This window comes from Leguminivora glycinivorella, chromosome 4 (assembly GCF_023078275.1).
Source record: "Leguminivora glycinivorella isolate SPB_JAAS2020 chromosome 4, LegGlyc_1.1, whole genome shotgun sequence".
Taxonomy (NCBI): domain Eukaryota; kingdom Metazoa; phylum Arthropoda; class Insecta; order Lepidoptera; family Tortricidae; genus Leguminivora; species Leguminivora glycinivorella.
The window spans coordinates 522,027-539,084 of record NC_062974.1 but is presented as its reverse complement, the minus strand read 5'-3'; the positions used below and the strand labels follow the sequence as shown (position 1 = coordinate 539,084).

The 17,058-nt window shown below is 40.1% G+C and overlaps 1 protein-coding gene across 1 annotated transcript in view; it reads right to left on the bottom strand.

Annotated features, from left to right (window-relative positions):
* Window positions 1–17,058, bottom strand: part of LOC125225136 — a 56,540-nt gene that overhangs the window by 16,415 nt on the left and 23,067 nt on the right. Inside the window, exons 4-9 of the mRNA XM_048128710.1 lie at window positions 7,781–7,894; window positions 4,207–4,345; window positions 3,170–3,285; window positions 2,542–2,674; window positions 1,921–2,094; window positions 1,419–1,549 (exon numbers count right to left, since the gene is read on the bottom strand). Of these exons, the coding sequence (XP_047984667.1) occupies window positions 1,419–1,549; window positions 1,921–2,094; window positions 2,542–2,674; window positions 3,170–3,285; window positions 4,207–4,345; window positions 7,781–7,894 (807 nt within the window). The remainder of the gene's footprint in view (window positions 1–1,418; window positions 1,550–1,920; window positions 2,095–2,541; window positions 2,675–3,169; window positions 3,286–4,206; window positions 4,346–7,780; window positions 7,895–17,058) is intronic.

Here is a 17,058-nt window from a genome sequence, read left to right as displayed (position 1 = left end):
AATCAATCCGTTGACGTACAGGTTGAACAGCCTTGGAGACGTTATCCCCCCCTGCCTGACCCCACACTCCAGCCCGTACTCCTCGGAATCCCTACCAGCCCATCTCACGCAATTCTTCTGTTGATGGTACCAATATTTAAGCAGGGAGATCACCTCACCAGGAAGACCGACGCTGCTCTGCATCTTCTGCCAAAGAATTTTGTATGACACTAGGTCAAAGGCCTTGGAGAGATCCAGAAAGCATGCAAACACCGGCGTCCTCCTGGAGGTATAGTACTGTACGGTCTGCTTGAGGCAGTAGACAGCACTCTCAGTGGAGAGGCCCGGCCTAAAGCCAAATTGCGCGTCATGTAATTGAATGTGCTTGTCCAGCTGCCTATCAAGCAGAGCATCCAGCACCTTGGCAATGGTGGTTGCTAGTGAGATAGGCCGGTAGTTGGTCACATCTGATGCATCTCCAGTTTTATTTTTAATTATTGGAACCACAATAGTGTACATCAACTCTTCCGGAAGATAGCTATGCCGAACACAAAGACTATAAAACATGGCCAACGCCCTCGGTAGATGGCTTCCCGCATATTTCAGGTGCTCAATGCTGATGTTGTCATGCCCCGGAGATTTACCTCTAACCATATTTTTAACTATACGAGCCACTTCTTCGGCAGAGAAATTAACCAGATTCTCATCCTCCCGACTATCAAACTCAGGCGTAAGCTCAGTGGGCCCCAAAGGAGATTCCACTCTGAAATGGGTTTTAAAGGCGTTGGCTATGCTTACAGGATCATGTAGGCCGCTGACGCTCACCGGTAGGCCAGACTTTTGGTTTAATTTACTAGTCTCCTTCCAAAACTTACTGAAGTCTTTCTTATAGTGGTGTTTTGCAATTATGTCTAATTTAATTTGTTTTTGATTATTTTGGCAGAATTTTAACTTAGATTTAAAAACCCGACGCGATTCGCGCATTTGGTTATATACGGGTCCTGCCGTAGGTTTTCCGTAATCTATCCAGTTTAAATAATAGACTCTGGCCATCCTATGCGCGTCGGACACATGCTTATTAGATATTGAAAAAAAGAAATAGATATTGAAAATATCACTGGAGTATGTATCTAAAGTTAGCGTGGTTCATGTTCATGGACCAACATTTCTGTTACCTACCTCTTATAATTGTGATCGAAGTAACGTAAAAACTTTTCAATGTCAATATACCCTGTGGAATCTCAGAGCATCAATCCGATTACTACTGATACTGATGAACGAATCGACAAATGCTTTGAAAACTATTTACATCATTCTTCAAAAACCTCTCTTCGCGATGAAATCGTGTACCGAAGCTAACAGTAAAAATTAAATGTAATTTAAAGCAGCCAAAGCACATTAATGACGCAAAAATGAGAACAATACAGAATTGTTGTTACCGTTTCTTCGGTGGCGGGCGGTAGTCCCTGAAGAAGCTGACGGCGGCGTGCTCGCGCACCGAGCGTTCCACGTCTCGCATGAGCGCGTGCGTGCGGCGCCGCGCGAACTCCATCACCACCGTTTGTAGGACCTGGACACGACAATGGTAGAGTAATCGAAAGTATTATAAAATGATCATAAATGAATCATACTAACACTTTGTGCTAAAACTATGACAAAAGTTATATTTGCAATAAGACTCCAGATAGACAGCATTCAAAATGCTGTTTTGGTAGTTAATACCAGGATCAACCGCGGTCCGGCGACAAATTCTGCTGCGCTGCCGATAATACACAAGAGATACAGCTACTTTCAACTGGCGGGTAATTTCAACTAATCGATATTTTACGAAATTTACATTAGTAAATAACGTGTTCTTGATCACACATGGCACGCCTGTTCATTGGGGACATACCGATATGGTACTGACGTTGTGGAAATGAATAATAATGGAATACTTGCCTCCTCCAAAACCTTGACAGGTGCTGACGGTAGCACCACTCCCATGTCCATACGAATGCGAGCCTGTCCGAGGTTCATCAAATTGTCACCAGTAGTGGACAAGGCCGTGTTCATAGCTTCTATGGCTGCTTCTTGCGCGTATTCGGGGCTCATGCCTTTGGTGCCACGCTTTGACTGAAAAATAAACTTACGGTGAGGATTTGGTAATTTGAAATAGATAACTTTCAGACATTTTTGAATCATCAAGTCATCACGCAAATGCTTTAAGTTCTACAAAGTTTTTAAACATGTTACTTATATGGAGCTTCTCGTAAAGTCTTATTTTCGTTAAAAAATGTCATCTTCAAATATGTAAAGGCATAGACAATACATTAGTCCTCCAATCTACGTAACATTTTCTTCCTCTTTATACACATTTCTTTTTTTTTTATATCGAAAAATAAAGATGTGGAGGATCGTGACAAAAAGGACACTAGAGAAAAGATAAGACACAACTCTTACTTTAACATGTTCAATCCTGCATCAGGTCGGTTCGACCCGATACATATATGGTTGGTTGTACGTATCGGGCTGAATCGACCTGATGTCACAAAGAACGTGATAAAACTTGTGTGTAGGTACCTTCTCAAACTCAACGCCCATCTTTCTGACAAGCTTGACCGCCTTGGCGGTGCCGCCGTGGGCCTCCTTCAGATTCTTCAGTCTAATGCATTGCAGCTGCAGGTCGGTGTTGTACGCGTGCTGTTCTGATTTCCTGGTAGAAGATAGGGTTAGTTTAGTAGGTTTTTTGAACTATAATGAAGAAAAGGCGACAGTATTGTTTTTTTTTCTCTAATTTAAGTCAAAAAGTCAAGTTTAGCTTCGACTGAAATTAACGAAACCTATCGAAGCTCACAACTGTACTTTGGGTGAAAACTATTGAAAGTTAAGGACAGCTTCCGCGTGGTCGAAATGTTCATTTGCGCTAATTTTCACCCAATGAGCACTTTTTTCACTAAAAAAAGTTCTGGTTAAAAGTCAAACGAGTATTACGAGTAATAAACCCTATAGGCACTGGTCCCACCACGAGCTAGTAAACTATAAGCTATCGGCTATAAAAACGAACAAAAGATAAGAACTCCCATGTAAATAAAAGAGACACGGCGATGTTTATAGTTACTCGCCCAGCGGTGAGCTATCAATATCTTTACTCTATCTCAAATCATTCCTGCTCCGAAAACCCCGATGTATGTTCATGACATATTCTTACTTGATCCTCCTCTGTGCACCTGCGTTCATGTCCTCCTGGTATATCTTGAGCAGCATCGCCTCTTCTTGTATCTTATCGTTCTGGGCTTGCACGCGCGCGTTCCATTTTCTGGAAGCCTGCAGGGCAATCATGGTCGCGCGATAAATGATAAAACATCGGGCCGTCCCTATCGCACTTACAAATAGTGCGGTAGGGATGGCCTGATGTTTTATCATTTATCGCGCGACCTTGCCTGCCTGGTAAGTTATTTCTTGTTAAATGGATTTTAACAGGATCGGAAACTTGCAGTTGATATGATATTTCGTAAATATATCAAAAAACAAAGATCTTAGTAAGCTTTATTTAGCATTTGGGTGAATCAACTTTTTCTTGTCTGTTATTGCCATGGTTACGGTCTCCTGAGTCACGCTGGTTTCATGCAAAAATATGCTACTTAAACTTTGCAAACATGCATTTTTCTGCTGTTAACAAGTCCTTTCCTTAATTTGCCACCTACAAACATGGACTACATGCATGCTTGCATAATTTCAGTAGCATAATCTTTTTCCGAAGAACCTGCGCCACCAAGTTCCAGCCGGATGCCCCAAATAAATAATTGTGCATAAAACCAGCGTGACTCCCCTGAGTCCCGTGACCGTAACCATGGAAATTACAGACAAGAAAAAGTTGATTCACCCAAATGCTAAATAAAGCTTACTAAGATGTTTGTTTTTTGATATATTTACGAAATATCATATCAACTCCAAGTTTCCGATCCGGTTAAAATTTCATTAGCCCACAGCATAATAAAGAATACTATCGTACAGTATGGCCACTCCCGCTCCCGGCTGAAAGTGCCGCCCACCCGCTCTGGGTAACCTCACAGTTACCGCCTGTCAAGAACGCGACCAGTCAACACTCATACAAGCATGGTACGCGTTCACCTACACGAGCTTAGACGGTGTGCGTAGGAACTTAGGAACGCACCTCTTTCATATATTTGATCGCCATTGTTCAAGGTATGCCTGTACTAAGTTTTCATTATTTCGGCAACGAACCTCGTTCTCCTTAAATTTGGCTCTCGCTTCCCTCTCCTGTTTAAGGCGCCGTAGGCGGTTCTTCTCGTTAACCCTCCACTGCCGGACCATGGTGATCTTCCTCTTAAGCTCCAGCTCAGCGGCCGCCTCTACCCGCTGCCTGTTTTATTTAAGGGTTAGCCTTCTATATTTGATTAGGAATGTCTTTAAATATAACGCTGTGGCTTGCGTGGACGACGGGCACGCGACAGCGATGCGATGCGACGCGAAGCGACGAAATCAAACCTTCGATCTCTATCGTAGCCTCCTGGGGTTCAATGTCCTAATACTAGGACCACAAAATTAAAATTTTGAAAAAACTCCCGACCGCGACATAGTGGACCGATTTTCATGAAACATGACTAAGAACACTCCCGACTAACTCAGCTTTCAAACAAAAAAACTAAATCGAAATCGGTTCACCCGTTCGGGAGCTACGGTGCCACAGAGACACACACACAGATAGACAAACAGACAGACAGACAGACAGACACGTCAAACTTATAACACCCCGTCGTTTTTGCGTCGGGGGTTAAAAATACCTACGATGGAATTTGAATCTACGTTAAATAGAATTGAGTTGCTTTTGTTTTGATTCGTTCGATTTTCAAAAAAATCAAATTTGATTGGCACATTTTTTGTATGGTGGGTCGCTAGAGGTTAAGGAATAAGTAAGGGAAGAGTTGTCTCCTACATCAGTAAATGGTTTGTCTATAAATGCCCTAAACTTTATGTCTTCTTACCTTAGCAATAGAACACAAACAGTAGTTGTTAACAAAACTCGCTCTAGCGGGACTGTAGTCCAATTAGGAGTGCCACAAGGCTCAATTTTAGGTCCATTCCTGTTTTTGGTTTATATAAATGATTTGCCATGTATAGTGAAAAACTTTTGTGAAATAGTACTTTTTGCTGATGATACATCACTGCTTTTTAATGTTGACCGAAAATCTACGGATTACAATGTAATTAATAGCACGTTAGCTGATGTACTGCAGTGGTTTACTGTCAACAATTTACTTCTTAATTCTAAGAAAACCAAATGTATTCGATTTTCTCTGCCGAATGTTAAACCAATCGATACAAAAATACTTTTGAATGATGAATGCTTAGAGATGGTAGATACAACACTGTTTCTTGGTTTAACATTGGACAAAAATCTACAATGGAGTCCTCATATAAAGAAACTAGCAAGCAAATTAAGTTCAGCCGCATACGCCGTTAGGAGAATCAGGCAACTGACTAATGTTGAGACAGCTCGCCTAGTGTATCATAGTTATTTTCACAGTGTAATGTCATACGGTATTCTGGTTTGGGGCAAAGCAGCTGACATACAGACTATCTTTGTATTACAAAAGAGAGCCATTCGTTCTATTTACAACTTAGGAACACGTGAATCAGTAAGAGAACTCTTCAAAGAAATTAATATCTTAACTGTAGCTTCCCAATACATTTATGATAGTATAATTTATGTTGTTAAGAATTTAGACTGTTTCACTAAGAATTCTGATATCCATAATTATAACACTAGAAACAAAAATAAGCTTGCCATAAAGAAGTTTCGTGTCCGTAAAGTACAGAAGTCATTTGTTGGGCAATGCATTCATTTTTATAATAAGTTACCTGACACTGCTTTGAGATTACCCTCCCAGCTCTTAAGAACTACTTAAAAAAATCATTGATGTTAAAGGCTTATTACAGAGTCGAGGACTATTTGACAGACAAACATGCATGGCCCGAACCAGAAACTACAAAAAACGAATAGCAATTAAAATAATTGTATTATGTATAGAGGACACAGTTCAGATAAGAAAGCACATCAAATATTTTATATTTTATGTTGTGTAGGTAAATTACATATTTAATGATATTGAGATTCATATTATCTTTTTCTTCTATGACAATTTGATATGTTTTCTCTGAAGAAGAACGACGTATTATTAAGCAATAATATAATTTATTGAAATTGATTTCCATAGAGTACCTAGTCTGTTCATATTCTTTGATGAATACTTTTGCATGTTAAATTGTATGTTGTTATTTAATGCATGTTAATTATAAGATGTAATGTTTTGAAAAGAAGTTGCCCGCCGAGTTTCTTGCCGGTCCCATAGTGGATACCCCCCTCCCAACTGAGGGGGGACTGAAATCTTCTCGAGGCTGAGGCGTAGGGTTAGAGCCGGCGTAGCTTTATTTGACGTTCATATGCGCATTGTAATATGCCTACTTGAAAAATAAATATTTCATTTTCATTTTCATTTTCAAATGCGAGTTATTTGTATCACCATAGTTAAGTGACATCTAGCGACAATCACGCGTCAAATAGCGTGAATTATCAGTACCACTACTCGATACTAGGTGTCGACAGTGTCTTGTCTGCCAAAAAAATAATATTAGAACAGTTTACAACTTATATTACAAGCAGAAGGGAATTGAAAACAGAATACTGATTAATCCTATTGTAATATTAGCTAAAAATTGGTGAGCATTTAGACTCGTCGTTCGTCGCGACATCTATTGACAAGTTGCAGTACTGATAATTTACGCTAGTTGACGCGTGATTGTCGCTAAATGTCACTATAACTGTGCCTATACAGATAACTCCCATTTACTGATAATATATGGAGTTACAACTCTTCCCTTACGCCGTGGCTTGCGTGGGCGACGGTCGCGCGATGGTCGCGCGACGGCGATACGACGCATACGAAATCAAACCTTATCGATATGGAAGTATGAGACGTGACGGCGACGGTCACGCGACGTTCGCGCGACCGTCGCCCACGCAAGACACGGTGTTACTTATTCCTCTACGATCTCTATGGAAGTATCTAAGGTGGGCGACGTCGATAAGGATGATAGGCGATGCGATGCGACGCGACGGCGACGGTCGCGCGATCGTCGTCCAAGCGTTACACAGAGTTAACAATAATTGCTATCAAATTAAAATATTCATTGTTTTGTATGAGAATTAAGTATTTCATTAATTGATTAGCTCGATCTACTCTCTGAACGCGTTTGTTCCGCGTAGAGAAATGTACAATCGCATTTTTCCTCACTTGGTATATTAATCAAACCTTTTCTATCACAGTACTTTGAACACACGTGTAAATTCTAGACTTATCTTGACAGCCTTAGGGTCGGCTCACACCGGAATGCCAGCGGCCGGCAGCGGTCGGCAGCGGCCGGCAGAGGCGAGCAGCGGCCGGCAGTGGCCGGCCGACCGCTGCCGAGGTAATTTTAAGCTTTATCTATACGTATTTAAAGGGACCAGTATCATTTGACTTACTCAAACAGCCGCTAGAGGCACCGCGCGGCCGCTGGCGGCGCAGCGGGCGGCCGCGCGAACTGTTTGAGTTAGTCAAGTGACATTGTTTTTTTTAAATATGTAGATAAAGTTTAAAACTATTTCACACTAAAAGTCCTCGCTGCGTCGCTGCCGGCCGCTGGCATTCCGGTGTGAGTCGACCCTTGTGTACAATTTTAAAGATCTATGCACGACCCTGTAAATGACGAATAACAGTACGGAAGTAGAACAAATACATAATAAAACTGTATTCACCTGATTCGTGAAGCCTTCTCATGCGCTCGCTTCGCTCGCTCTTTGCGCATGCGCTCGTTGTACTCTTGCAGGTAGTTCATACGCATCTGGATCTTCAGCTCTTGTTCTTTGGCTCTGTAATCATTCAGAATCAAATCACTATAAAAATTAGTCTTTTTAATACTACGTCAATGGCAAACAAGCATAGGGTCCGCCTGATGGAAAGCGGTCACCGTAACCTATGGACGCCTGCAACTCAAGGAGTGTCTCATGCGCTTTGCCAACCCATCAGAAACTTGTACACTCCCTTTTACTGTGTTAAATACACAGCAAAAAGGAGCGTACAAGTTCTAAGGAGGATTCGGGTCGCCGGCGACTCAAAGAACAATAGACGGAACAAATTACTTCCATAGGTCCTTCCGTCACCAACACACCGCACCCTCGTTGAGCTCTGGCAGCCTTACTCACCGGCAGGAACACTATGAGTGAGTAGGGTCTATTGCTATTTGGCTGCGGTCTTCTGTAAGGCGGAGGCACTTCCCCAGTTGGGGTCTGCTCTAGATTCGAGCGACATGATATCCGCTGTGCTGTACACAAAGCGGAATAACATTCGATATGCCCTGCCTCCTGCTAGTCTTTATTTGCAAGAGCTCCGTATAAAGTGTCTTAAAATATGGACATCAGCTTTTTATATACAAGTTTATTGTGCAAATCATAGGCATGCAATGTGCTGCTAAGTGCATCATTTGTCGAAGCTTTAGCATAGCTTTATGGTTTGACTACAGAATCAACCAAAAGTGTGGCGCTATCTAAACAGACATAGAATTTTTCTTGATGTTTCGAGGGATTCAAGGCACGATTTTTTTCTTACACTTTATTTATCTAATGTGAAGTTATACACCCTGTTTTTATTGAATTCCGTTAACTTTAAGGGAAGATTCATTACATCAAGTACAATTCATTTCTCTAAGAAACTAGGGTCTTAACTCTTGCGGTTATCGAGTTATTAAAAAACCGGCCAAGAGCGTGTCGGGCCACGCTCAGTGTAGGGTTCCGTAGTTTTCCGTATTTTTCTCAAAAACTACTGAACCTATCAAGTTCAAAATAATTTTCCTAGAAAGTATTTATAAAGTTCTACTTTTGTGATTTTTTTTCATATTTTTTAAACATAATTATGGTTCAAAAGTTAGAGGAGGGGGGGGACGCACATTTTTTTTCCTTTAGGAGCAATTATTTCCGAAAATATAAATATTATCAAAAAACAGTCTTAGCAAACTCTTATTAATTTTTCAATACCTATCCAACAATATATCACACGTTGGGGTTGGAATGAAAAAAAATATCAGCCCCCACTTTACATGTAGGGGGGGGGGGGTACCCTAATAAAACATTTTTTTCCATTTTTTATTTTTGCACTTTGTTGGCGTCATTGATATACATATTGGTACCAAATTTCAGCTTTCTAGTGCTAACGGTTACTGAGATTATCCGCGGACGGACGGACGGACGGACGGACGGACGGACGGACAGACGGACAGACAGACATGGCGAAACTATAAGGGTTCCTAGTTGACTACGGAACCCTAAAAACGTAAAGATAATTGCTGAACACGTGTGTCACAGCCTTTACCAATTCCTAATGTTATTTGTTTTGACATGTGCCGACTGCCGTCAATCACTTGACACTTACTTGAATGTTATTTTTAAGGGTCTCTCACACTAATAAATTCATATATTATGTATGAAAATGTTGAAACTTTTTTTGCGAATTTAACTAAAAGTGATATACAGGGTGGTTTCTGATAATGAACCTCACGGCTTGTCGAATTTAACGGAAAACAAAAAAAACACGGTGTATATATTTGGCTAACAAAAATGATTAGTCACTCGCTAAATAATCGACTAAAAAGTCGGAAACGCTCCTTATGTAAAACTGCTTCATTATTGATTCAGTTGAGTAAACAGCTAATGGACGTTCTAGCAAAACATCCGGGAACTTCTGGAAACTGACGGTTTCGCAAATTAAAGTCACACGACCGTTTGCGGGATGGAAAGAGTGTATTTTGACAAGAAAAAATAGGATTTTTTTGTATTTTACGTTTTTTTTAATTTTTTAATATGCAATGTTTTTACCAAAACAGTTTAATTTAGCTGAAGCTTCAAGTAAGCCTGCCGAGCTGTAGCGTAGAACACAGCTAAGTGATGATTTCTGTAGATACCTTGTCGCTTTAAATTGTTTGACGATTTGACATTTCAAACAAGACGTTAATGTGACTAATAGAAATCGTCACATATTTATGCCGGTGACTGTTCTGTAACAGATGTTTTACCCCAGTAAAATTACGTTTAGGTAAATACAAAGAGGATCAAGTATTATACAAAGTTACTGTCAAAGTACAACATGTAATCACGGTGCATAGACTGCCATCTCTTGACACAGACTTGAAACTTTTGAACCTCAGTTTTGACAATTTGACCGGTATTCTTAGCTTGATATGTTTTAAAATGTCAAATATTAATATTAGCGTCATCTAGCTGAGCGTACCCCAAAGGTGTAATACCATCTAGGCCACCGTACCTTTTTCTGTACGGTACTGAGGTACGGTTTTTTGTTAGACTTTAGACTTCAGAATAGATTGTCTGAATGAAAGCTATAATAAATTATTTTTTGTAATTTCAGGTCTACAGTTACAACAAAGTAAGCCATTTACAAAAAAATCCCTCGAGAATTTTAAATATGTAGGTACCTATAGCAAATTATAAAATTTATTTGCATTTTATGATCAGATATTACACTGGATTAAAAAAACGAAGATTATGTATCTGTTTGTATGTATGTGAACATCAGACAAATCTACGTAAGTATATTTATTTCTTAAAAATGCAATTAAATTAGTTTATGTAAGTATGTATGTGAACATCTGACAAAACTCACGTCTGTATTCCCAAACGGTGTAGGCAGATCACATAACACTGCTCAAGCGTCAGTGCTACTCTTGGCAATTAAGAGGTGAAAGAAAACATTTAAACTTTACCTGTCAAATACTGGTAGTTTTTCCCTCTAAGACCAAATTAAATTATTTCATAGGAAATATTTTAATTTGTGTTTTTTAGTAGACACACTACTATTATTTAACTATAAACTGAAATAAATGTCATATACAAAGAAAAAATGACCAAGGCCTCCAAGTGTCCGATGCTGGATTCGAACCAGCGTACTCCGTTATAGCCACGGATGCCTCAAACCACTCGGCCAACCGGTCACGGCGGCAAGGGTCGAAATTTTCAAGTATATGACACAATTACCGAAGGCTTAAGGCGCCCCCTGCCATCTCTGAGGTAGAACCGGAACTAGTTCGACCTCCTAACTGAATCAAACCATGTGATTACGAGTTAGCGAAGAGAGATGGCGCCACCATATTCACTCTAAGACCAAATTAAATTATTTCATAGGAAATATTTTAATTTGTGTTTTTTTTTAGTAGACACACTACTATTATTTAACTATAAACTGAAATAAATGTCATATACAAAGAAAAAATGACCAAGGCCTCCAAGTGTCCGATGCTGGATTCGAACCAGCGTACTCCGTTATAGCCACGGATGCCTCAAACCACTCGGCCAACCGGTCACGGCGGCAAGGGTCGAAATTTTCAAGTATATGACACAATTACCGAAGGCTTAAGGCGCCCCCTGCCATCTCTGAAAATTAAATTATTTCATAGGAAATATTTTAATTTGTGTTTTTTAGTAGACACACTACTATTATTTAACTATAAACTGAAATAAATGTCATATACAAAGAAAAAATGACCAAGGCCTCCAAGTGTCCGATGCTGGATTCGAACCAGCGTACTCCGTTATAGCCACGGATGCCTCAAACCACTCGGCCAACCGGTCACGGCGGCAAGGGTCGAAATTTTCAAGTATATGACACAATTACCGAAGGCTAAGGCCCCCCTGCCATCTCTGAGGTAGAACCGGAACTAGTTCGACCTCCTAACTGAATCAAACCATGTGATTACGAGTTAGCGAAGAGAGATGGCGCCACCATATTCACTCTAAGACCAAATTAAATTATTTCATAGGAAATATTTTAATTTGTATATGACATTTTTTTCTTTGTATATGACATTTATTTCAGTTTATAGTTAAATAATAGTAGTGTGTCTACTAAAAAAAACACAAATTAAAATATTTCCTATGAAATAATTTAATTTGGTCTTAGAGTGAATATGGTGGCGCCATCTCTCTTCGCTAACTCGTAATCACATGGTTTGATTCAGTTAGGAGGTCGAACTAGTTCCGGTTCTACCTCAGAGATGGCAGGGGGCGCCTTAGCCTTCGGTAATTGTGTCATATACTTGAAAATTTCGACCCTTGCCGCCGTGACCGGTTGGCCGAGTGGTTTGAGGCATCCGTGGCTATAACGGAGTACGCTGGTTCGAATCCAGCATCGGACACTTGGAGGCCTTGGTCATTTTTTCTTTGTATATGACATTTATTTCAGTTTATAGTTAAATAATAGTAGTGTGTCTACTAAAAAAAAAACACAAATTAAAATATTTCCTATGAAATAATTTAATTTGGTCTTAGAGTGAATATGGTGGCGCCATCTCTCTTCGCTAACTCGTAATCACATGGTTTGATTCAGTTAGGAGGTCGAACTAGTTCCGGTTCTACCTCAGAGATGGCAGGGGGCGCCTTAGCCTTCGGTAATTGTGTCATATACTTGAAAATTTCGACCCTTGCCGCCGTGACCGGTTGGCCGAGTGGTTTGAGGCATCCGTGGCTATAACGGAGTACGCTGGTTCGAATCCAGCATCGGACACTTGGAGGCCTTGGTCATTTTTTCTTTGTATATGACATTTATTTCAGTTTATAGTTAAATAATAGTAGTGTGTCTACTAAAAAACACAAATTAAAATATTTCCTATGAAATAATTTAATTTGGTCTTAGAGTGAATATGGTGGCGCCATCTCTCTTCGCTAACTCGTAATCACATGGTTTGATTCAGTTAGGAGGTCGAACTAGTTCCGGTTCTACCTCAGAGATGGCAGGGGGCGCCTTAGCCTTCGGTAATTGTGTCATATACTTGAAAATTTCGACCCTTGCCGCCGTGACCGGTTGGCCGAGTGGTTTGAGGCATCCGTGGCTATAACGGAGTACGCTGGTTCGAATCCAGCATCGGACACTTGGAGGCCTTGGTCATTTTTTCTTTGTATATGACATTTATTTCAGTTTATAGTTAAATAATAGTAGTGTGTCTACTAAAAAAAAAACACAAATTAAAATATTTCCTATGAAATAATTTAATTTGGTCTTAGAGTGAATATGGTGGCGCCATCTCTCTTCGCTAACTCGTAATCACATGGTTTGATTCAGTTAGGAGGTCGAACTAGTTCCGGTTCTACCTCAGAGATGGCAGGGGGCGCCTTAGCCTTCGGTAATTGTGTCATATACTTGAAAATTTCGACCCTTGCCGCCGTGACCGGTTGGCCGAGTGGTTTGAGGCATCCGTGGCTATAACGGAGTACGCTGGTTCGAATCCAGCATCGGACACTTGGAGGCCTTGGTCATTTTTTTCTTTGTATATGACATTTATTTCAGTTTATAGCACTCCCGTGCGAATAAAAGAGACACGGCGATTTTGATAGCTCACCGCTGGGCGAGTAACTATAAACATCGCCGTGTCTCTTTTATTTGCACGGGAGCGACTATATTTTGTTCGTTTTTATAGCCGATAGCTCATAGCTTACTAGCTCGCGGTGGGACCAGTGCCTAATGGTTTCTGCTAGTGCTAACCGTTCCGGATACCAGTAGACGTACTGCTGAAAGCCTCGAGTTTTTGACGTATCACAACACGTTACTCGTACTCGACAGCCGTGTAAATAAAAGAGAGAGCGAGCGATTATTTTATAGTTCATCGCTCGGCGACAAACTACATAAGCGGGCAGGCAATTATGGTCGCGCGATAAGTGATAAAATAGCAGGCCGTCCCTGTCGCACTATTTGTAAGTGCGATAGGGACGGCCTGATATTTTATCGTCTATCGCGTGACCATGCTTCCCGTGCAGGTATAACTCGCTTCCCTATAAATACAAGAGACACGGTGATATAGCGCGAGCGAGTTATACTTTAGTTCGTCGCCATGACTGATTAACTATAACTAGCTCGCTCTCTCTCTTATTTACACGGGAGCGATTATATTTTGTTTGTTTCTATAGCCGATACATCATCGCTTACTCGGTTTTGGTGGAAGCAGTGCCTATAGCTCTCCTAACTCTGCACTAGAATCAATCTACGTTCCCGATGGTACCCTTATTGCTCCATACACAACACAAGCCTAAACCAACTCTAGACTTTATCACAAAGGGCTGAGGCTTAAAATGAAACGTGTGGTGCAGGATGTGTTCATAACTCGATTGTTCCCGGATTGCTGTTTGCTTCAAGATTATTAGATTTTACAAGAGTGCTGTGGTCTATACACCCTGCTTTTATTGAATTCCGTTAACTTTAAGAGAAGATTCTTTAGTTCAAATACAATCAATTTCTCTAAGAAACTAGCCTCTTAACTCTTACGGTTATCGAATTATTAAAAAAAATAATTTCCTTTACCACTTCCTAATGTTATTTGTTTTGACATGTGCCGTCAAACACTTGACAATGACTTTAATAAATGGATTAATTAGTGTGAGAGGACCTTAATCATAAGATTAAGGTCCTCTCACACTAATTAATCCATTTAACAAAAAGCGATATACAGGCTGGTTCCTGGTGATGAACCTGCGTGTCGAATTTAACGGAAAACAAAAAAAACACGGTGTATAAAGTTTCTTGTACTGAAGGGAAAAAAATTGATTTTGTGATGGGACGTCTTGAGCACTGAACATGAGATTTATGAAAAAACTACGCAACAAAAAATTATAATGCAAGCACGTTTCGAACTCATGACAGCTTTTGTGTTCAACGAGTAAGATTTACCTTCACGAAAGAAAATTAATTCATTATTGGTACAGACGAGTTCATAAATATGAGTACATTTTTAGGGTTCCGTAGTCAACTAGGAACCCTTATAGTTTCGCCATGTCTGTCTGTCCGTCCGTCCGTCCATCCGTCCGCGGATAATCTCAGTAACCGTTAGCACTAAAAAGCTGAAATTTGGTACCAATATGTATATCAATCACGCCAACAAAGTGCAAAAATAAAAAATGGAAAAAAATGTTTTATTAGGGTACCCCCCCCTACATGTAAAGTGGGGGCTGATATTTTTTTTAATTCCAACCCCAACGTGTGATATATTGTTGGATAGGTATTTAAAAATGAATAAGGGTTTACTAAGATCGATAATATTTATATTTTCGGAAATAATCGCTCCTAAAGGAAAAAAAAGTGCGTCCCCCCCCTCTAACTTTTGAACCATAGGTTTAAAAAATATGAAAAAAATCACAAAAGTAGAACTTTATAAAGACTTTCTAGGAACATTGTTTTGAACTTGATAGGTTCAGTAGTTTTTGAGAAAAATAAGGAAAACTACGGAACCCTACACTGAGCGTGGCCCGACACGCTCTTGGTCGGTTTTTTCACCTTAGTGTAGTTAGTGTAGTTAGTGTGAGTTCAAGTCTCACCCAAGGCAGACATTTTCCACTTTTAAATTTATTCTAAGCTTAGTGCAACGAGTTTAGGTGAAGAAGAGTACACATATCTATGAATTCGACTGTACAGCAAACTGTAGTAGCACAGTATAATAAAGAGTACTATCGTACAGTATGGCCACTCCCGCTCCCCGCTGAAAGTGCCGCCCACCCCCTCTCGGTTACCTGACAGTTACCGCCTGTCAAAAACGCGAACAATCGACCTGTCATATCTTACTCATACAAGCATGGTACGCGTTCACCTACACGAGCTTAGAATGTGTGCTAGGAACGCGCCTCTTTCATAGATTTGATTGCCAGTGTCCGAGGTGTGGTAGTAGCAAAGAAAAATGTTTGAGTAGCATCGTAAGTATGAAACGAATATTAGTTTTCCTCGTATTTTATCGGAAACGTTCGTGTTTGTCAAGCTAGTTCGGCTAAAGTCAGTATTTTTTTACAGATATTGAAATATATTTTGCACTACTATACGTGGAAGAAAAAAAAATGGTATACCAAAGCTCTTCTTCCCTCTTTCTTTTTATATTTCAAAAATTTTATAAACTTATCTCTCAAAACTTCTAATACTTTATCATTATTTTTCTTTTCTGTTATTTATTAAGTGCTACTGTTAAAAATAGTCTGGTACACGTTTTTATTAGGTACTAAAGATACGCCCTTTGTAGTCTTATTTTATGCTAGAAATTTAACACAAACTCTGGTGTAAGATTTACGATCTATTTTAGATAAATGATGAATTTCTTATCATTAATATCATCTGTCTCAAAAACTCTCAAAGTCTGGAAACCTAGACGTAATTAGTTGAAATAATGTGATATCAAGAAATATTTTACCAACTTTTTTGCCATGTTACATGCTTCAGGAAATTTGGAAGGGAACTTGCAGCACCGTATCGCCGCTGCCTGGCTAAAGTGGCGTGAAGTGACGGGTGTTACCTGCGACCGGAGGATGCCTGTGAAGCTTAAAGGCCTTGTCTATAAAAGCATAATAAGACCAGTTCTAACTTATGGGAGTGAAACGTGGGCTATGAAGCAGGAACATGTCCGGTCTGTCCAAGTCACAGAAATGAAGATGCTTCGGTGGATGTGCGGAGTAACGAGGCTCGACAGGATACGCAATGAACATGTTCGCGGTAGCCTCGGAGTACGTGATATCGCCGATAAGCTACAAGAAAGTCGACTGAGATGGTATGGACACGTGAAAAGAAGGCCTCCTGAGTACATAGGAAACGTTGCTATGGATCTGAGCATTGCTGGGTCCCGAGGAAGAGGAAGACCGAAGATGAGATGGGCAGATACCATAGCAAAAGACATGAGAGCCTGCGACGTTTCAGTCGACGACACGTCCGATCGTGCGAAGTGGAAGGAAAGGACAGGAAAAGCAGACCCCAAAATCAGATGGGAATAATAATGCTGAGGAGAGAGAGAGAGAGAGATTTTACCAACTTTGCGCATAAAGGACTCATCGAGAAAATAATCAGATATAAATTACGATACAGATAAAGGCTTTGTTCAGAATTTAATTTATAATAAAAGTTTGTTGGCTATTTGTTTTGTCTTGTAAATTCACAAGAAACCATGTTTAATAAACCAAGAGGGATAAAAGAAAAAAAATGTTTAACCCTGTTTTCGCTACTACATCTTTAT